The 23,187-nt window shown below is 35.7% G+C and overlaps 1 protein-coding gene across 1 annotated transcript; it reads left to right on the plus strand.

The window, feature by feature from the left end:
- The first annotated feature begins 602 nt into the window (after positions 1-602).
- Positions 603-22,949, plus strand: LOC143922751 (decapping and exoribonuclease protein Rai1-like). The gene is made up of 3 exons (XM_077446091.1): positions 603-668; positions 18,160-18,684; positions 22,125-22,949. Exons 2-3 carry the CDS (start codon positions 18,186-18,188, stop codon positions 22,367-22,369), a joined length of 744 nt encoding a protein of 247 aa, XP_077302217.1. The 5' UTR covers positions 603-668; positions 18,160-18,185; the 3' UTR covers positions 22,370-22,949.
- The last annotated feature ends 238 nt before the right edge of the window (positions 22,950-23,187 follow it).

Genomic DNA, 23,187 nt, shown 5'->3' on the forward strand with positions numbered 1-23,187 from the left:
ACGTGTGACCGATCTAGAGCGACCGGTTGTCCTGTGACCGGTTCACATTTGACTAGTAGTTCGTTTACCGAATAACCAGGATAACCGCCGCTACAAAAATCGCTCGGGCGAGACAGGACAGGAGACCCGCCCGAGCGATTTTTTAAAAAATATTTTGGACAGCTTTAAGAACAGATTCTCATTAATCTTCCAATGTATTGCTACTGATTCTTATCAATGATTGGTAAACTTGAGCACTGGTGGATTATTACATAAGCAGGGGAGGCTTCAGAGCCCTATTCTTACAGACAACTTTACTGCATGGTAAAGACGGTCCTCGAGTGACTATTGCAATTTCGCCTCATTCAGCTATACATATGTATATACAGGCGCGTATATGTAGCTGTACATACGTGCAGATATACATATATATTGATGCTATATATGCAAGCGCGGCTCGTGCATAGGAACATAGGAATGATTTTTTTGTATTTTTTCTGGGGGTGCTGCAGCGCCGCAGTTCCTATGAACGAGTTACGCTTGCATATATAGCATCAAATATGAACTTGAGAATGCCTGAGAAATCATTGTATTTATCTAAAGGTTAGAAGGTTAACTGATTCAATCTCACGGAGACGCAATCTAGAAGCAACGTGCGAAATTAGCCTCTCTTTTGGAATTTCTCTCTCGTAAGTCATAACAATTAACAAATATTACTAATTAATAAAAAATATTTTTGGGTTACACCCTCCTAGCAATGCTACTGCCAATATAATTATAATGTATACCCATTTAATAAAACTTTTGAAAAATGCCTTCGTGAGCGTGCAGTGTACGCATTCGCTGGTACATATATGTAGTATTTGCGCATAATTCCCTATAATAGAATGTGGGGTATCATGTGTAAATCGAATTTATTAGAAAGGGGAATATTGAATATTGAGGGGAAATGAAAAATCATTGAAATATTTCAGTAAACGTCAAGTGAAATAGTGCATGGACGTTATTTGTCGTCTTATAGCCATTTTATATGTCATCGTTTGACGTTTGATGTGAGCAACATCACAAATAAATTTATTTATTTTATTCGTTTGAACTTTCAGATATGTGATATAATTTGCATTTTATTAAACTTAATACATTTCATACAGATTCAAAGAGGACATTTTTATTTGAAAGTATCTTTTAATAAGTTTATAAGACTACAATTAAAAGTTTATAAACTTGCAAATAAGTAGTCTTCGTTGTTATTATATTTGTAATTGATACTATGTATATAGATACTTTTCACTCACTTTTAATTTGTACAATAAAGTTATACAAAATATTTTTTGTACAATAAAGTTATACAAAAAACTACAAGCGTAGACTCGAAACCCACTCAAACGAGCTGGCAAAAGCTCTTATAAAGTCTAGTGCAAAAGACACTAGACTAAAGCGCCGCAGAGTGCTCGAGTAATGGATAAAAAGCTGGCAATTAATGAATTGCCAAATCTTCCGATAAATAAATTGTTATAAAATCTGCTTATGACCGACGGGTCGATTGCAAATATTTTAAATAAATAAAAAAAACTCACTTTTAATTTGAATTTAATCTTCACTAAGTTCTTTATCCTCATCTTATTAAGTTTATTAGGCATTGTTTGTATGATAAAAATGTACTCTGAAAACTTGTTGAATGTGCTAAATATTTTTTTCTTTTTTCATATTTTTTGATGTATTTATATTGATTTTTCATAAGTATTAATTTTGGTGGTTTTTGATTTAATATATGTATACTGTGAATTTTCATAGTGGACGGGACAACAATCATCTTCACATATGTATTAGAAATGCTTTGTATAAAATTCATCATATATTAGTTGGTTTGTCTGCTACAATACACAAATCTTCAGTGTATATCAATTTCGAGATACTATCTTACGCTATTATAACGTAAATTGACAGTTTTCTGAGCCCGGGATCAAAGTTTGTTTTTCTACTGTGCAAATTTTCAGTTTTCTATTTAAAACCACCAAACTGAATGCACTACATATGTATGTATATCATTGTATTTTAACTAAGGTCGTGCATATTTGGGTTTTGAATGAGTTAGAGTCAAAGGTCTGGTTTCCATACAAAATTTTCTGAAAGAGTTCGACTTAACAAAGCTGAACAATTTTTAACACGCATAACGTCGCTTATTACCAAACATTTTATTATTTCTTTATATTTTTTCAAACTTCAGTATTTTAATTTGTTTATATTATATTATATTTTCTTTACGCGGATCCTTTTCATCAACTAGGGAATGGTTTACAAATCGCTCTGCAATATTTATCAAATTGATGACTCATCAGTCATGGCTAATCTAATAGTAAACGTTTCATTTTTTTTTTTTATTTAATTTGTTCGAAAAAAGTGAACACTTATTTAACGACAACCAATTAGAAATAGGAATTGGGAATCGAAACTCAAATCGGAACCAGGAATCGAAACTGAAATCAGAATCGGGAATTAAAACTGAAGTCGGAATCGGGAATCAGAATCTTTAATCGGAACTGAAATCGGAACCAAGAATCGGAACTGAAATCGGAATCTTGAATCGGAACTGAAATATAAATCGGGAATCGGACTGAAATCGAAATCGGGAATCAGAATCTTCAATGGTAACTGAAATCGGAACTGAAATAGGAATCGGGAATCGGATTGAAATCGGAATTGAAATTGATTTGTTTGTGTAAGAAATTCATACACATATACAATGTACTTCGTATTTAGTTATCTATTGGTTATCTAATTTTTTATATTTTAAAAATCAGTCCTTAAATTTTTTATATTTTAAAAATCGTTGGCAAGAAAAGTCCATCTTGCTAAAATCGTTCAAGTTGGAGTCAGATTTTAGAGTCGGAGTTGGAGTCGGGGTCGGAGTCGGAGTCGGAGTTGAATCATAAAAATTACCACTAACACGAAACCCATGTGAAATGCAAAGGAGGTATGTAAAAAATAGAGCCGGAGTTGGATTCGGTAAATTTTCATCCGACACCACAGTCCTGATTAGATATTCTAAACGGAAGTGATGTACAACATACATATGTATATTTTTTTGCATGGAAAAGTATGGAGATTTCAAAAAATAAATATTAAAATTATCGGAAGTTTATAAAAATGATAGAGATCGCACCGTGACCACTGTCGAAGATACATGATCATTTGTACGCGGACGGCGGGGAGGGCGTGTGGGGATGGAGTGAGGGGACAGCAATACGCAACACACTAAAAATATTATATATTGTACATATGCATGTTTATTTAATAGCCCTCAACATGAGGCCACCACCCCCCCCGACGAATACAGTCCAAGAGACCCTTTCGTCGGAGAACGAGACGGCTGTTCATGAATATCGCACAAGAACAACCGCACATCACTGTTCTAATAAAAAAACCACACTGTACATAACCAAGTACAAAATTAACACACTCACACACACACACATTCACAGAATATAATATAAAAAAAAAAAAAAAAAAAAAAAATCAACACATAAATGCTTTTGCAATTATGTAAGTGGAGTAGTAGCATCCAGGGGAACACAGTTTCCCAAAGCATTCCGCGAACTTTTCGAAAGCTCTAAACGATGCTTTACTCATTATTAGATCCCCATGATGTAGGGGGCCAATGAGAGAACCCCTGACGCTGTCCAGCAGAACCCTCCTCTCAGCCTCCATCCCAGGACAGGACCACAGAATATGATCTGCATCCTGCTCCGGAAAAGAACACGGACAAAAGGATTCAGATACCAAGCCCATAGATGCGAGCTTGCCGTTAAAGTGGCCATGACCAGTTAAAAATTGACTGGTCCAAAAACTAGGCGACAGCCAACCACGCTCAAGGCACGAAGTGACCCTCGGAAAAAACAAATAGGTTTGTCTACCTTTAGAGGAACAATCCCATCTAAGTTGCCAAGCCGAAATAGCACAATTTAAAATAACAGACTTCAAACTTTGCCAGAATCGAGGATCATCGCACTGTGACTGATTAGGAACACGGAAAAGGACGCCTGAGACGGAAGCATCTAACCCACCACGAAGTTTTTCTCGAGCAGCTCTTATTTGGACGACCAAGTCAAGTGGCAATGTACCCGCAAGAATCTGTAGTGAGTCTGTAGACGCAGTGCGATAAGCCTGGGTAAGAGCGATCAGAGGAAAACGCTGACCACTATTTAATGTACGACGGACCGTCTTTAATTCGACACGATGACCCCAAATGCTAGATGCATACGTCAAAGAGTTCACAAACACAGCATCGTATACCAAGCGTTTTTCATGGAAACATAAACCCCAAGAGCGACCACAAAGGCGACCAATACGACCAAAGGAAACCTTAGCTTTATCTAATGCTCTCCCAATATGACCATTGAATGTAAGCCTGACATCGAGAACAACACCTAAATACGTGTACTCGTTGACAAATTTGATCTTATAGTCTCCGAGTTTGATATTAGGGGCTCTTACAAGAGAACCCTTTAATAGTAAGCACTTGGACTTAGAGGGCGAGAAAGAAAGTTTGTTAATTATGGCCCAATCGTCTAGAAGGTGAAGTGCCGCAGTAATTGTGCTATTCTCCATATCCATAAAGCGTCGGAACAGAGGACAATCCGATCCACCAGTCCTATGTTTGGATTCACGTTTGCATATGCATATTCACGTTTGCATATTTGCCTATCACATATGCACGTAGGCTTAGTAAGCCTACATACAGGGCCGATGCGTCGTATTTTTACATACCTCCTTTTTACTTTATCTATGTACGTAGTAACAATAGATGAAGTTTTGTGATCATGCGAAAATTCGAACTCGAGATTTTGACTGATTCGAACTCAGAATCGATCACTGATCACGTTTTCATGATCTAGAAAAAATGTGTGTGTGTCTGTGTGTGTATCTGTGTGGGTGTGTATTTTGGGGATATTTTTAACACCGTTAGTCCTATCGAACTGAAACTTAGTATCGGTTACTGAAATTCTTATCGACACGACGTAAATTTTTTTCAAATTTTTAAGTTGACCGGAAATGGTACTTCGCCTTATAGGTGTCCTCTTTTTTTAAGTTTTTGAATTCAATTATATCCCAAACCACTAACTAAATCGGACTGAATTTTTTTTAAATATGATACAAATAATAATTTTTATAACCTCATATTTTTTAAATATTTCTATCTGTACCGGAAGTAGTACTTTCACTCTAGAGAATCGAAGTTTTTTATGTTTTTTTCAGAAACCTTTTGGTTTATTGAACTGAAATTTCATATCTAGAAGTTTAAGTTTAATACCAAGTTAATTATAAAATTTAGTTAGCATCCGTCAACCGGAAGTAGCAGTTTACTCTTGTTCGATTTTTCTTCCACTATTTTTTTCGACCCCTTAAACATGTGTGTTCGTCACAAAAAAATTCAAGTATAATTCTTGTATAATTCTTGTATCAATTTGATGAAAATAAAAAAAAAATATTATATTTTATAAACCGGAAGTGGGATTTTTTCCTCGTAGAAAGGTCAAAAATGTTGTGCCCACTACTCTGTCCACACCCCTGAACGTATTAAGCTGAAAATTTATATTTCTATCCTTTATGTACTAACTTAGAGCTGGTAGGGTTTTGGTCAGAATTCGTAAACCGGAAGTAGTATTTTTTTTTAAAACAATATTTTGTTATTTTATTTTGACCTTTTAAATTGTTTTAAGCTTCTTGATATTTATTGTGTATAATAAAAATAGTGGTTTTAAGTAAAAATAAAAAAAAAATTACTTAATTTAATGAACCGGAAGTGAGATTTTTTTCCTCGTAGAAAGGTCAAAAATGTTGTGCCCACTACTCTGTCCGCACCCCTGAACGTATTAAGCTGAAAATTTATATTTCTATCCTTTATGTACTAACTTAGAGCTAGTAGGGTTTTGGTCAGAATTCGTAAGCCGGAAGTAGTATTTTTTTTTAAAACAATATTTCAATATTTTATTTTGACCTTTAAAATTATTTTTATTTTCTTGATATTTAATGAGTATGATACTGATAGTAATTTTTAGTAATAAAAAAAATTTGAACACAATCAGACAACCGGAAGTAGAACTTTTGTTTTGTGCAAGTTTCCATACATTTGCGCTCAATTTGTATCGCTATCATAGTCATCAGTAAAATATCGAATTTTGTTTTGTAACCTTCTTATATTCCTCAAATACATAGATAAAGTCATGGGTTGGTCACACCCGAATTTTTTTCTTTTATATGCGGTTAGATTTTCGGCCCCTTTTCTAAAAAAAACTTTGTTTTTAACAAAAACTTAAAAAATGATGATTGTAAAATTTTACCAAAATCGTACATTTACTTAACTTTTGTTAAAATGTTTTCATCCAGCTTTCATTTATAGAAAACCCTGCCGCAGGATATCTAACTTTTTTGATTAAAGATGAAGTTTTTTTTTTATTAAAGATTTTTTTTATTTTGGCAATTCGTTATATTATCAAAATCATTGCAATCTGTAGACTCCACTGCATTTGTTGAATTCACTTTCAGACATTTCATCATGTTCAGTTGCACTTTCAGACATTTCATTCTGTTCTGTGTTACACTTTCAGAAATTTGATTCAGTTCTGTTACACTTTTAGACATGTCATCCTGTTCAGTTACACTTTCAGCACCTTGTCGCTTCACGCTTTTCACATACATATGTTTTTTTATACGCACCCATTACTCCTTAATTTATTGCGTAACTTCTCGTGACCATACAAAAAAATCAGACCCTTTTTTTGCATTATGCAAGAAATGCATCAAATGTATCATCAAAGGAATCTTCGAGTGATGAATGTATTCTTCAGTTCATGACACAAAGGCGTTTGTTTGTTAATTCATTTGAGAGCTATGTACCTACCTACCCTCATGTATCGATAGTACAACTGAAAATCCACCCTAGACAATGCTTTGAGCCGTCATAAACGAAAAAAAAGATCCAGAGTCCATTTATTTCGTTAATGGGTCCATGAATGGGGACCAATATTTAAATGTGCTAAATACACATCTGGTGCCTCACATGTGGTATCCTTGAACCTGACAGCATTGTTATACACGACAGCGCTCTTTGTCATCGAGCTTGGGTGAAAAATATATTTCAAAAGTTTTATACTATTTTGATTTTTGAAATTTTTATGGCGGGTCGCGTACCGGTGCTGATAAATAGTGGCGGGACGCCGTACCGGCTATTCTACAACCCTGGATGCAGAGATGAATCGAGCTCGTTATCCATAATGCAAACGAAAATAGCATGCATATGTAATATAATGTCCCGCTTTGACCGCACTGTCCCGGCTGCATTGTACCGAACCGCAACTTAATCTTAAACCTAGGTAACTTGATCTCATGGGAAGGAGGATGCCAATCTGAAATCCGCAGAAGAGTAGGAATGTCGATAATGGCGATGGTCAGTCTGATAAATATATTCAAGAACCACTATGTTATGATAAGAATGAAACTCCATCTGGTGCGATCTCTGGTGTTCTCCATTGCATTGTATGGAGTCAAGACATAAACCTGAAAAATATAGAAAGGGATGTTGGAGACAGACCGTGGACCGCAAGACGCACGAACATCTCCATCCTCAAAGACCTGGCAGTATTAGAGAGACTCTCCACAACATGTAGGAACAACATATTTCCTGCTTGGGCCATATGGCGAGGAAGAATGTGGAGAGTCTGGAGAGGAACGCTGGAAGGAAGGCGAGCGAGAGGATGCTCTCCCAAGAGATGGAACTTCTTCTTCTTCTTCTAATGCCTTGTCCGCATCCGGACATTGGCGACCATCTCGTCGACTATTTGTAGAAATCAGCATCGGTCTTCAGCGGCTTGGATCAGATCTTCGGTGCTCATATCCGTCCACATGTGCATGTTTCGAAGCCAAGACAACTTCTTCCTGCTAATTTATTTCCTACCGTCTATTTTCCCCCATGGTTATCAAACAGAGAAATTCGTATCAACAAAACAATAAATTATATATTTTGTTCGAAACGTTTTAATGCTGTATTAAAAGATTGTCGTATGTAATCTGTTAGCGAGTTGTCCCCGCGATGAAATTGTGGAACGGTGAAATTTTCAAGAATCAGGTCCCTGGGAAAAGATTAATTCCGGGCTCTATGACAAACTAAAAAAAAGATCTTATAGATATATTTTCAATATGCAAAAAATCTATCAGAACTATTAGGGAAATACCCACTATTATTTACTTTATTTAAAATAATTGAATAAGAAAGTATGATATAATTGAATAAGAAGGTATGATTTAACAACGTGATAAGTGATTCTAAGTTCGAATCAGTCAAAATCTCGAGGTTGAATTTTCGCATGATCACAAAACTTCATCTATTGCTACTATGTACGTATGTACATCAGTGTTCGCCACGCGAGCTATATTTGGGCGTGGTTCATTTTTATAGTCTTATCCTATTGGTCTCTTTTTTCTATAGATGCAGTTGACAACGGGTTTTCAATGTAAAATATAATATTTATTTTAATAAAATAAATACACAAGTGCATGATATATTGTAATAAAATAAATCATCAACAATGAAAATGTTTTTGATAAGATCTGTCTTTTTCTTGTTCTCTTTGCCGGGGAAGGTTTATACCTACTGTTGTATTTAGGCTTGCACTTATGTATACATATAACGACATCTGTCGTTATATGTATTCATTACTATTTTTAAATTAAATGAGCATCCCCTCTGGCAGCTAAATAATGTCTTGCTTAGAGAAAAAAGTAATCCATAAAAAATAGTCTCAATGAATGGGTATTAAATTCCTAAATAAAGGTACTAAAATTCCAGGAAAAAAATGTATTTTTTGCAGTTTTTTTTTTTAAAAGTATCAGTTTCTTGACTGGCATTCGTCCTTTTTAGTCGAAAAAAAAATAAGTCAAACATATCCGAAAACACCAACTTGGTGTTTGAAAACACCACTTAATCCGAGCACTGACGTGCATGGATTAAGTAAAAATTTGCAGCTCAGTGACGGATCACCTGCACCCGAATAATCAAGAGCACTCTTGTATAGGTCTGTTACCGAGTTCGGTTCAAGTTAAATTACCTCTTTTTTGCCTTCTAGGGCTTCGCCCTCGGTGCCCCCCTGAGCCTTTGCCTTCTAGGTCTTCGCCCCTCTGCACCCCCTTAGCTATTGCCGTTTAGGGCTTCGCCCCTCTGCGCCCCCCTTAGCTAATGCCTTTTAGGGCTGCGGCTACGCCCCCTTCGGGGCCCCATGGGGCTGCGCCCCATAAGGCTGCGCCCCCTTTGGGGCCCCATGCGGCTGAGCCCCATAATACTGCGCCCCATGAGGCCGCGCCCCCCTGCGACTCTTCGGGGCCCCATGCGGATGAGCTCCATAAGACTGCGCCCCATAAGGCTGCGCCCCATAAGGCTGCGCCCCATAAGGCTGCGCTCCCTGTGGCTGCGCCCCTCTGCGCCCCCTTCGGGGCCCCATGTGGCTGAGCCCCATAAGACTGCGCCCCCGTGGGGGTGAATCCATTGAATTGAAAAAAGTCAAATCGGTGCCTATGAATCGAAAAAAAAATAAATCGAATCATTTGTTCGATGACGGCTGCACCCCATGAGACTGCGCCCCCCTGGGCCCCCTTCGGGGCCCCATGCAGCTGCGCATCACAAGGCTGCGGCCCCATGGGGCTGTGCCCCCTGTGGCGCCCCTGGCGGGGCTCCATGAGACTACACCCCTTGCGCCCCCGCGGGGGTGAATCCATTGAATCGAAAAAAAACAAATCGACGCCTAAGAATCGAAAAAAAAAAATCGAATCACGTGTTCGATGACGTCACCGATCTACGGACGACGAACCAACCATCCAACGAACCAAGGATACATACATATATATATATATATATATATACAAAGTCTCTTTCCAAATTATATATTAGATAAATAATCAAAATTCCTAACTTTCTTGTGAAATGGAAAAAAGGAATAATATTTTTTATAGGAAAACTTTCACCAAATGGTCATCTGTTAAACGGGAGCGATGTTTGGTTTTGATTGCATTCATGGTAGAAAATGTTGCTTCGCAGAGGTAAGTAGACCCGAAAAAAGTTATTAACTTGCCGCACATCTCCAAAAACATAAATATTTTTTTTCACAAATTTAATTCCAATAACTATTTTGAGAAGAAGTTCTTGATTTCAAAAATATATCACATTTTAATTTAAGTACTTCATCCTCAACTAGTTTTTTGTCCACATCCAAAAAATCTTTTAATTTTATTCATACTTTTATTTGTATTTCATCATTGAACGGGAATGATACGAATAGTGTTAAACTCATTTCGTATTCATCATATTCGTGCGAGTTTCTGTCTATAGATATGGCAGCCATATTTTGGAATTGTTTTAAATCCTCTCTCCTCAATTGTGCTTCTAGGAGGGAAAATCTCCCCTTGAATGCATGTACATACGTCGCCAACGTTTTATTCTTTCCCTGAAGTTGCACATTTAATTCATTTAGCTTTCCTGTCATGTCAGATAGAAAAGCAAGACCACGCACCCACTTATCATCTTTCAATTGAGGATGTGATTTACTAACAGTTGCCATAAACTTTTTTATTTAAGGCAAAAGATTCAAGAATATTTTTAAAAACTTAGCACGGCTTAGCCACCTTACGTCAGTGTGTACTAGTAATTCCCCGAGATCAGATTCACATTCCTTTAGTAATGTTCTGATTCTGCGTCTTTGCGAACTGATTCCACGAATAGAATAAATTATTTTGAATGCGACATTCATCACATCGTCTGGATTTAATTATCCATCCAAATATCCATTTGCCATTACACTATCCATCTTTGAGCACAAAGATGGATAATGTAATGGTAGTTGGTAAAACTTGGAATATCATCATAATTTTTACAAATAGTTATAAATAAACCCATTATGATTCTCAACCATCGCAGGAGCTCCATCAGTCACCAGTAATTGACACCAGTTTATGTATTTGAAATTCTGTTTTATTAATAAAATACTTAAACGAAGTATATATGTATGTATGTATATCTTGACCTCTCGTTTGTTATCTTCATCGGTAAAATTGTTTACAGTTCTTCTCTAACAGACCAGTCGACCGCGATCGAAGCTTTAGCCACCCCTGGTGGCCAAATACATCTATATATGTATGTAAAATTGAATGTCTGTCTCTGTGTCTCGTATAGGCTCCTAAACCACTGAACCGATTACGATGGAACTTTCAGGATTTGTTGTATGCATGTCCGGGAAGATTACTGTGTAAAAAAAAAACGAGAAAAACCCTCTTAATAATAATATTCGTAATTACGATTTTACTGACGCGTAAGTAAAGCTATCCCATCCCGCCTTCAACTCGAATGTACTGACCATTCAGGGCTATATACCACAAACACAGCGGATGGCCCACGTCAACAAATTTATCTATGCCAATATATAAAATTGAATGTCTGTGTAAGGGGAACGATAACGGGAACGAGAATTGCACGCGTTATTGTGGAATTGCAATGCATGTCTGGTTCAGCTAGTATGTATGTACCGGTCTCCGTGACGAGCCAGAATGTTAAATTACAGATATCGATGGAGAAGTCTTCATACCATACTTTTTCAATGGTCTCTTTTAATGATTGATGGCTAGACACATTTGTTTTACTAATCCTATATTTAATAGCCATCCATACATTTTCAATTGGGTTTAAATCGGGACTATTCCCAGGCCATGTTAATGTATTTACACCCAATTCCTGCAAATAAACCCGAACCTAAAAAAAAGTAACAAAAGTATTTCAGTATTTTGACCGAAATATTATTAATTACATTCAATACCATTAAATAAAATTAATACTCACTAATTTAGCTCGATGACAAGGGGCAGAGTCATATTGGAATATGACATCATCAGAATTTGAAAGATGATTTTCCATTGATGGGATAAAACTTTCTTCTAGAATTTTTTATATGCTATTCCGTTAATGGAACCTTGCAGAAACGGTATTCCACCAATTCAATAATAAGAATATTCAATAAAAAGCTTCACTGTTTTCATGGTACATTTTTGGTCGAATCTTTCTCCAACTTTTCTTCGAACATACGGAAAACCATCGTAACTGAAGAGGTTGAATTTCAACTCATCAGAAAATATCACTTGTCGCCAATCCGATGTTGTCCAATTTTTGTGGTATTTCGACACTCTAATCGATTTTTCACCATTTTCTTCGTAAGTAATGGTTTTTTCGCAGGTTTCCGATCATACAGTCCAGCTTCTCTGAGTCGTCTTCTTAAGGTTACATCACTAATTTCAATTGAAAATTGATCCGAGATCTCTTTTCTTATCTCTACAGCAGTTTTGAACCGTTTCCGTAAAGATAATTGAGTTATCAGGCGATCTTGTCTCTCGGATGTGCATCTTTTCGGTCCCGTCCCCTTGTTACGAGCAAAACTTCCAGAATCCTTTTTCTTTTTCATTATTCTTGACACAGTAGATACAGAACATCCCATTTGTTGAGAAATTGATCGCAATGAATATCCAGAGTCTGCTAAAGCCGCAATTTTTATATTCTCCTCCAATGATAGTTGAGTGTATTGTCGCATGGTATTTTTATTTTCAACGATTTCGATCATACACCTCGAAAACTCACACTAAACTGAACTCAAATCGTAGAAAACAATCATATGTAAAAGACCCGATCGTTAAAAACCACACACCTAAAGGAACAATATTTTTATTGCCCAAAAATCGTAAAATCACAAGTGCTCCGGTTTCCGAAACCGCGACGGAAGCTTCTTAAGAATACTCAAATACTCAAATGAGAATCCGCAAGCCTATTTCTGTCAGTTCTAGGCTCTTCTTCGATTTTAATTTTCAATATATGGAATAATTCATCGGTAAGGTCAAGTGCATCGTATTAAGATTTTCTCAGAATAGAATTACATGTAACGATTTTCGCCAAACGCACAGGACCAATATGTTCATAAAACTTCCATGTTCTGGGAACGCGCAATTAGGGAACTGCTAAACAACAAACCTTTGAGAATATTTTGATTTATTATTTCCCTTCGTGCAGTCTTGAAAATGTTGTATATTTTCAAGATTTTTTTAATCCAATTCCTGGGATTCGAGATAAGAATTACCGGCACACGGGACAGCAAAAGTTTCGTGAATTCCCGGGAATGTTTGTCCCGGGCCGACCCGGGTCAGAAACCCTAGTATGTACATACATATATACAATTGAATGTCTGTCTGTGTGTCTCGTATAGGCTCCTTAGCCACTGAACCGATTACGATGGAACTTTCAGGATTTGTTGTATGCATGTCCGGGAAGATTGCTGTGAAAAAAAATCACCCAAAACGGGAACGGTCATTTCAAATGTGTTCGTTGTCTGCGTTATTGTGGCATTGCAAAGCATACCGGGTTCAGCTAGTTCAATAATAAATTTAAAAAATGACCACTGACACGAAAGCCATGTGAAACGTAAAGGAAAAAAAAAAGACGCACAGTTTCTTTCGCGAGCTTCTATGCGATTACGAAAACGTACCAACTCTCACTAATCTTACCAGTGTACATAATTGATCATATTTTGCGCTTTGACAAAATTTTACAACATATGCAATAAGCGCCCGACACAGAAGATGAACCCTGTTTCGCGCAATACAAAGCTTCAGGCATGCTCAGTGCGGTATCGCCACATTTGAGGGGGCATCATACATTTGCCACTAGGCATTCGTCACTTTGGTTTCGAACACTCAACAGTGCCGTGTCGTCTACTGGTGTTCGTCTACCTTGGAGTCGACCAGCTCTGCCTAGCCGAGAATTCGCCTCATTTGGTAAAAACTATTCTTTACTTTAAAATTTCAATGTGCTACAATGTTCATCGAGAGTTATTTTGAAACCGATAATATTTTATATAGTTGCTTTTATTAAAGGTGGCCATTTGTTGAAGAGCTTTTATATAGATCGACATCTAAAATTCGTTCGTCGTGGTTTTTCAAATTCAATACTAGGACATTTTTTCTAAAAATATTTTTTTTAATGCTTCGTTTATTATAAGCGCTAATATTCATTGTCTTGAACGCTCTTATAAAATCTTACTTTTTTTTTTATTTTACCAACATTTTCACGTTTCTACGTTCAATCGCTGCGCTGCATCACTGGACCACATATTGTTCATCAAAGACTTTAGTCTTATAGCATTTGTTCCTTGTTAACGGTGATAATTAGAGGTAGAATAGTCACAGTGTTATCCATTGTTCGGCAAACCTTTAACAATGCATTTACAACCTTTAAAGAATACACGGCCCCCTCAGACTCCGGTGACTAGTGATAATATTCGACTAATTTGCTGATAATTTTCCGTGGATTGATCTGCTAAATACTATTATTTAAAAAACATTTATTTAGTTCGACATCCAAATTTCGTTCTTTGTTGTTTTTCAAAATCAATACTATGCCATTTTTTCTAAAAATAGTTTTTTTTAATATTTCAATTATTAAAAACGATTATTCATTTTCTTGAACGCTCTTATAAAATATTACTTTTTTTTTATTTTACCAACATTTTAACGTTTCTACGTTCAATCGCTGCGCTGCATCACTGGACCGCATATTGTTCATCAAAGACTAAATAGCATTTGTTCCTCGTTAACGGTGATAATTAGAGGTAGAATAGTAAATGCATTGTTCGGCAAACCTTTAACAATGCATTTACAACCTTTGAAGAATACACGGCCCCCTCAGACTCCGGTGGCTAGTGATAATATTCGACTAATTTGCTGATCATTTTCCGTAGATTGATCTCGCTGAAGGCTTTAATTTTCCAAACCATCTGCTAAAAACTATTAGTTAAAAAACATTTATTTAGTTCGACATCCAAATTTCGTTCTTTGTTGTTTTTCAAAATCAATACTATGCCATTTTTTCTAAAAATAGTTTTTTTAATATTTCAATTATTAAAAACGCTAATATTCATTTTCTTGAACGCTCTTATAAAATATTACTTTTTTTTTTAATTTACCAACATTTTAACGTTTCTACGTTCAATCGCTGCGCTGCATCACTGGACCACATATTGTTCATCAAAGACCAAATAGCATTTGTTCCTCGTTAACGGTGATAATTAGAGGTAGAATAGTAAATGAATTGTTCGGCAAACCTTTAACAATGCATTTACAACCTTTGAAGAATACACGGCCCCCTCAGACTCCGGTGACTAGTGATAATATTCGACTAATTTGCTGAAAATTTTCCGTAGATTGATCTCGCTGAAGGCTTTAATTTTCCAAACCATCTGCTAAATACTATTAGTTAAAAAACATTTATTTAGTTCGAAATCCAAATTTCGTTCGTTGTGGTTTTTCAAAATCAATACTAGGGCATTTTTTCTAAAAATAGTTTTTTTAATATTTCGATTATTAAAAACGCTAATATTCCTTTTCTTGAACGCTCTTATAAAATCTTACTTTTTTTTCATTTTACCAACATTTTAACGTTTCTACGTAAATATTCATTTTCTGGAATGTTCTTATAAAATCTCAAGATCACGAGACTGGCTAGAATAACACTCATTGATTTTACAAACATCTTAACGATTCTACGTTCAATTGCGCTGTATCACTGGACCACATATTCTTCACCAAAGATCAAAGTTCATTTGTTCCTAGTTAACAGTGAAAATATTCTACTAATTTTCTTAGATTGATTTCGCCGAAGGCTTTGAATTTTCAATCCATCTGTTAAAACTACTATTAGTTAAAAAATGTGTACTGGTTTTATCTCAGCTTTGTACTGGTAGAGCCAGTACGAATGGTCGAAATGGACGTTTTTATCTTCAATAATATGTTACTGTTTAAATTGCACATAATGTAATCATCATTCTATCGTTCATATCCAAGCTCTATTTATCATTACTGATTAATTATAATTTAAAAATTTATGTATTTTAGCACAATTGTCGATTTGTCGATCAATTTCCGTCCAAATAAGGTTTTAGCGTTCCCCCCGTAATCGCGGAGTGTCCAATTTTTTTTTCTTTGTGGATTGCGTTTTTTTTATATTCAAAATTATTTATTAAAGAATTTTGAATATAAAATTTATCAAACTATTTTTTTTTTTTTTGATAAATTTACTACATCATTGATGTAATGAATTTTGCAAACTGTTTTCGATTGGTTTTAAGACCGAAAACATTATGTGTAAAGGCAGTGTTTAAAAGATTTTTAAAATTATTTCAATATTCGGAAACGTACATTGTAACAAGGTATACATAAGTACATCTCGATAGGATTAGTGATGTCTTAAGAAATGCCACAAATTGTACCTAAATTTAATCTTTAAAATATTTACCGTCAATATGTTTCTTATATGTATTGTAGTCAACTATAATATTTGACTAAAATTAATCTCATCGCGCATCTCCCCCGAATATATGTCTTTATATTCTTGATTTTTAGTAAGAATATAAAGATTTACTTGCTCTAAAACAATAATTTATCCCATAAAGTTGTTGTCCAAACACGCCTATACGTCATAGGTTAATTTGCCCACAGGTTTTTCAAAGTTGTTTTTCACAGTCCCAAACTTATATAAGAGCCCATTTAATATTTTAGCCTTCAAATGAAATTCACCTTTGCACTTTCCAGCAACTCTGTTGTTTGTATAACGGCCCCTACATTTTTGTAAGGATTCTAATACGATTCGCTCGAGATATTCTTATTTTTTAATTTAACCCCAAATCTCAAGACCAACTGGTCCATATGGAGGTGAGTCAACAATATTCGAATAATAAAATGCTGCCTGAAATTATACGTTATTTTACATTACGTTGCTTCGAAATAAGACGTTACTTCGCTGCCTATTTAACTTAAAAATTATCGTATATGTACGTACTTACATATATCGTACGATAAATGACTTTCAATAAAATTGTCAAATTTGGCAAAGTATTCGATACGACTTAAATGATTCCCCTTTCGATTTGACAATTCGACCTTTCTTTCTTTTAAATTACGCCTTATATGTTCCCAATCGATATGTCCAGTTGACAATTTAGTTTTTGCTTGTGAAAATAACTAACGCGCATAACAATACATTGATTTGCATTTTTCTGAAAATATCTGACAATATTGGAGGCCCCTTCCGCTGTGTCTTATTCCAGCACTGATAGTTTTAACTGATAGTTTAACTAATAGTTTAACTGATAGTTTAACTGATAGTTTAACTGATAGTGTAACTGATAGTTTGACTGATAGTGTAACTGATAGTTTAACTGATAGTTTAACTGATAGTGTAACTGATAGTTTAACTGATAGTTTAACTGATAGTGTAACTGATAGTTTAACTGATAGTGTAACTGATAGTTTAACTGATAGTTTAACTTATAGTGTAACTGATAGTGTAACTGATAGTTTAACTGATAGTTTAACTGATAGTGTAACTGATAGTTTAACTGATAGTTTAACTGATCGTTTAACTGACCTCCTCCACCTCCCCACCGCCACAATTAGGGTCGCGAAATGTTTTCCGTGATCAATTAACTATACTTTTCATTTTTGATCCATGTTCAGATGTTTAAATTATATTTTTATACATTATAAATGTATTTTTCAAATGAATTGGGTCATGAGGTCGTTCGGCTCTAACATACATACATATATACCAAAGGTGTTTCCACCCGAAAAACTTTAGGTACTCAAGATCTACATATATATGTAAAGAATAAAGAAATATGTAAAGACTTACATAAAACTACTAAATGCTAAAATGAAAGAAAAAAAACGGATCTTCAGCAATTACCTGACCACTCTATTGACAAAGTAGTTTGGTAAGTGTAAGTAAAATAAATATAATAACGTATGGAAATCGCCAAGGCTAGCTTAGTATTAAAATTTATTTAACGATAAATAAGTCAATTTTAAATCCGATAGTAATAATAAATATATGTATATAAGGATAGTGAATGACATCATCACGACTCGGTGGTAATCTTCTCTAGTTTTAAAATGCTCCAGCAATTATGTAGAGGGAATTCTGCCATTAGACATATACAAATAATTCCCCCCCGTCCTCCCACAAAATAAGACAACCATCTCGTATGAAGGAAATCTCATCAAAGAAAATGTTAATGCGCATAAACACAATATATGTTTCGTCCGTAGAATCAGCAAATCTACTTAACCGAAAAATGCTCGACAATCAGATTTACACGGGACCCCGCAAATACTCCCACCTGTCCACGGAAATGTCAGGTCCTTCGGTGGTCGGCTATTTCAGTGTCGACAAGGACATGGAGCTCGTGAATGACACGTCCCGGCTGAAGTACATGGTTGGCGCGACCGGTGTCACCCATATGGATCTGACCCACGGCACGTACCACAGAGTGGATAAATGCATCGAAGATAAGCGCTTGCCGTTTTTTAAATATCTTCTGGATCACAAGCAGCTGCTGGAGTCCGTCCAGAGCTCCGTATTCTACGATGTCGGTTTCGTCACCACTCGCAGCACCTTGGTGGCCATCGCCCAGATGCCTTACTCAAGACAAGCTGTGTTGCTGGGTGCCCGGATGATCAACGGGGCTATTTACATCTATAACACAGCTGATTACATCGATAGGCCTGTTGAATCGTACGCTACGAAGTTGTACTCCAAGTGGGGGTATAAATTTCGCCAGCACATCTTGTCAGGTGAGTTTTGGCTGTCTGTTATTATTACCTATGTATGTGTATTATCCCAAACTTTTTCTGCAATGAAACACTTGGCCTATTTTTTAAGTCGGTTAAATCATCATTTACACCCATTCACCATTCCTCTACAACACGTTTCCACTCGTTTCTGATTTGCGCAACTCTCATCACATTTTCCGAATTTCGTCTACTCATCTTCCCTGCGGTCTTCCTTTTGCTCTTTTGCATTCTCTCGGGTACCATTCAAGCACTTCTTTTGTCCACCTTTCGTCCATTCTTTTATCCACTATATCATACCCACGTGTTCCGCTTCCTGTCTTTCCTCGTTATTTATTTATTTATTTTATTCTAAACAGACCATTGTGGCATACAATGTATATGGCATTGTATGTCGAGCATACAGCTTTCCATACTTCTTTGAGTGCATTGGACTTTGTGTCTTGGCGTTCAGTGTCCAAGTTTCACATTATTTATTTCTTAACGACTTATTATTATACTCTTTACGACTTTGATTATTTTGAGTCCTTAAATCGCAAATCTTTTTGATATCAGACAAAATATAGGTGAGTTTAATTATTATATCAGCGGTGTAGTCGAGCCTGTTCCTGTACTTTGATCGCTGCAGCATAATAAGAAAATTCTGATTCGCATAAATAGGATGTAGAAAACGGAAGTAAAAGAAAAATAGCTTGTTTTTACATATTGGGTTATTCTTTTGAAAACTCGCTCAAAAATCGTTTAATTGCTGAGCTTTGTATTTGAGTCACCGAGTAAATCAATTAAATTTTCATTATCACTCGCGCTTAAGTCTAATGGTTTAGTCCTAACTCGGTTTGGGAATATTTTGCAAAAGAGTTGTTATCAAGTTGTGTAGGTGCTCAATGTTTTATCATTCATCTAAGGCAGGAAAACAATCAAAATTTTTTGATTCAATTGATGAAATCCAAAATTAAATTTTATCACTTGTATTAAAAATCATATTACTTTTACCTTATATTGTGAAACTTTTTCCACATTTTTTATTTCCGTATCCAATTTCTATTCAAACTCTCCGCCTGCATGTACTTAGATTCATGACGTCATAAACATCAGTGGAGATTGACCATCACTCGCCTTTCAATTTGAGGTAGAAGTTGGTTAAATGTGTTGCAGTCCTGTCCTGTTTGGGAAACCCTGCCATAGACGTTCAATCCAAGGTCTCTATGGACACAAACAAACAGCGAATCTTATTTGTTGGTTTGCGAATCGAAAAAAAATCTCACACCGATAATCCGCATCAAATATATGTACATCGGTATCTACCCACCTCGTTGCATCGCGTTATATTTTAAGATCGTGTTCACATTTTAAAATACATCATCTCTTTAAACTTTTATGTATGAAGGACCCAGAAGAGTGCACGTATAAATTATTAAGTTGGCATGCTTGAGTCAATGATGAGTCTCGTTGATGAGTCTTGAGTAATGATGAGTCTCGTTGACTACTGTACCGTATGTCCCTTCACGAATTGAATCCTACATTTATCATTTAATCCAGCGGTTTCCAAACTGGGAGGTGCGCCTCCCGGGGGAGGCGCGGACTATCGCCAGGGGAGGCGATAGTCCGGCAAATATAGATAGGCAAAACTTTTTAATAAAAAAAAAATTTTCATACCATAATATCTACAAATAAATAAAAATTCATATCGTAGCTTAACAGTAAAAATTCAATGCATGAATGTTTATTTTTATTTTTCTTTCATTTTTATATATACATTTAATTCCTATAAAAAATAATCCGGAGAAAAAGATTTTAAAAATTGCGCATTTGCATACGCTCTGTTGTTTGCTAGAGATGCCCATTTAATTGCATATGTTCGATATGTCGCGGATAATAATATATTATTTTGCAAATACATTCTTGGGAAGACCACATCCATTGAAATTTTTAATATAATAGACAGGTTTGTTGAAGAAAACGTCATAAAGTGAAATAATTGCGTTGTGAACGACATACAATAATAATTGGACTGTACCGACGGAGCTCACTCAAAGTCATTGACACAAAGAAGGTCTTAAAGGATTGATCAAAACGAAAGCACCACATGCTATCTAGACACACTGTATGATTCTCAGAGTTGCTCTATTGTCATAAAATATGAGCGAGAAACAGCATTTTTACAAAAGTTATAAAAATCATAAACAACATTAAGAATAGTCCTTTGAGAGCAAAGCTGTTTGCAAAGCTGTGTGCTGATATGGAAGCCAATTATACCTCACTTTTGTATGACGAACGATAATTTTATTGTTAAACTTACCTATTTGGTTGAAATTTTTGGGAAATTGAGCGGTTTAAATAAATCAATGCAGGGATCACAAATACACCCACTTGTTCGAAAAGACAAAGTTAAAGCTTTCATTAAAAAATTAAAGTTATGGAAATCAAATTTACAAAAGAATGGGTTGGATAGGTTTTCACTTTCCAAAGATTTCTGGGCCACAGCCAATATTGAAGCAAGTAAAAATATTTTTACCGACCACTTGGATGTTTTAGTGCTGCATTTTTCCAATTATTTCAAAGACCTTGATTTCTCAAAGTTTTTGTGGATACAGAATCCATTTAACTACAACGAAGAAGACGAATTCGAGCTGACAACCATCAAAAAATAAAAGTTGATAGAATTATCATGCGATAGCTCACTAAAACAAAAGTTTCAAAATGAAACCATAATTAAATTTTGGATGAATCCTAGTGGAGAGTATGAATCTTTGTATTGCAAAGAAATGCAAGTGCTGCTACCGTTCGTAACGTCTTATTTATGCGAAACGGGCTTTTCGGCACTAGCTGCAATGAAAACCAAAAAACGAGCCAGGTTAACAGTCGAAAAGGAGTTACGAGTGGCACTCTCCATATTGATAAACTCAAGATTTGATAAACTTTGTGCCAATAAACAAAAACATGCTTCGCATTCAATTTTGATGTGTTAGATGTAGTTTAATTAGTAATTTAATATAAAAATAAATATATGTACGTGTTCGTATAAATTTATGTTATAGCAAAACCTTTTTATTACTCTGTCTATTGTAGAGTTCAGTATTTTATTTTTCAATAAAGGTTTATTATTTAAAACGTGTCTATATTATTAGATCTATTGAAAAATAAAAGGTAGGGGGGCGCGGAAAAAAAAATTTTTTTTAGGGAGGCGTAGTAGCATAAAGTTTGGAAACCGCTGATTTAATCCAAACTAAAGCAATTAATAGGTTATTGTAAGAGAGATTTCAAACTGGCGTAGTATTACGCGTACTCGAATACCTGATGCAACAGGTGTTGACAAGATTACGATCGCATTAATTATAAATATCGCATTCTGCTAGTAAACAATAGCCAGTTTACGAAAACTTCTCGATCGACTCGATGTGTACGCTTTTTAATACATACATACATATTATTGTTTTATACAGACAGCGTGTTGAATGAGCCTGACATAAGCGTACCGATCATGGAACACGAAGAATTCGTAGGCGTGTTCAAACTGGAGTTGAAGAAGCACAAAATCCTATACAGGGCTGAGATTCAAGGGCTTCTGTCTACCGAAGATATACCAACCGGGTTGGATGAGGCTGGCAATATCGCCGAATTGAACCAGTCTGAAATAATCACCGTGAAAACCAAGAACCGATTTATCAACGATGTCGCGTTCAGGTGAAAGTTTAACTCGTATTATTCCATTTAATTTACATATGAATGTGCGAGGCGCTGAGATATTTATACTTTTACACGTCAATGTCTGACCTTTCCCGAGTGTGTTTTTATCTATTGTTGTATTTGAACTGTCTTCCTATTGTTTATCATTGTTTAGCAATTGCGCTTGAATGTCGCTGCGTTATGTATTACTATTTTTTTGATATTTCCCTACATATGTATGTACATATGTACTCCTGGCGAAAGGATGAAAATCAGTAGTAGGGGGCGCGACTTAGAGCCCGGCCACACCGGGTGACTCTGTGGGTGCCTTTGTTTGCCGCGACCAGATCAAATGTACGCAGTTGTATGGAGCGTGCCACACCAGGCAACTCACCGGTTGCCTACGTTCGGTCTGGTCAAGGTGATTTTATTGCGATCCCTCAAAATGTATGGCGTTTAGGGGTTTCAAATCCGAATATTCGAATACTTTTTATACGAACTTATTTTAATATTTTCAATCTGCAGCACATTTAGTTCCATTTGATGTTCCAAATTATGATTTTCTTCAAATTTTAATAATATCTTGACCTTCTTAAAACTACAAATAAAAAATTTAAAGCTCAACTATTCGATATTTGAATATATTCGAATATTTGGAATCCCTAATAATAGCGTTGTATTGAGGGGTGCCACACACCGGGACTAGTTGCCGGCGACTACATAGTGAAAAAACTATCACTGTATCTTCACTTATTGAAAACTCTTAGGCCTTATACACACTTGCGATTTTATCATTTAGTCGCAAAAATAGATCATACAGTTTTAAGCGCGACTGCGCGA

This window comes from Arctopsyche grandis, chromosome 2, assembly GCF_051622035.1.
Source record: "Arctopsyche grandis isolate Sample6627 chromosome 2, ASM5162203v2, whole genome shotgun sequence".
Lineage (NCBI taxonomy): Eukaryota > Metazoa > Arthropoda > Insecta > Trichoptera > Hydropsychidae > Arctopsyche > Arctopsyche grandis.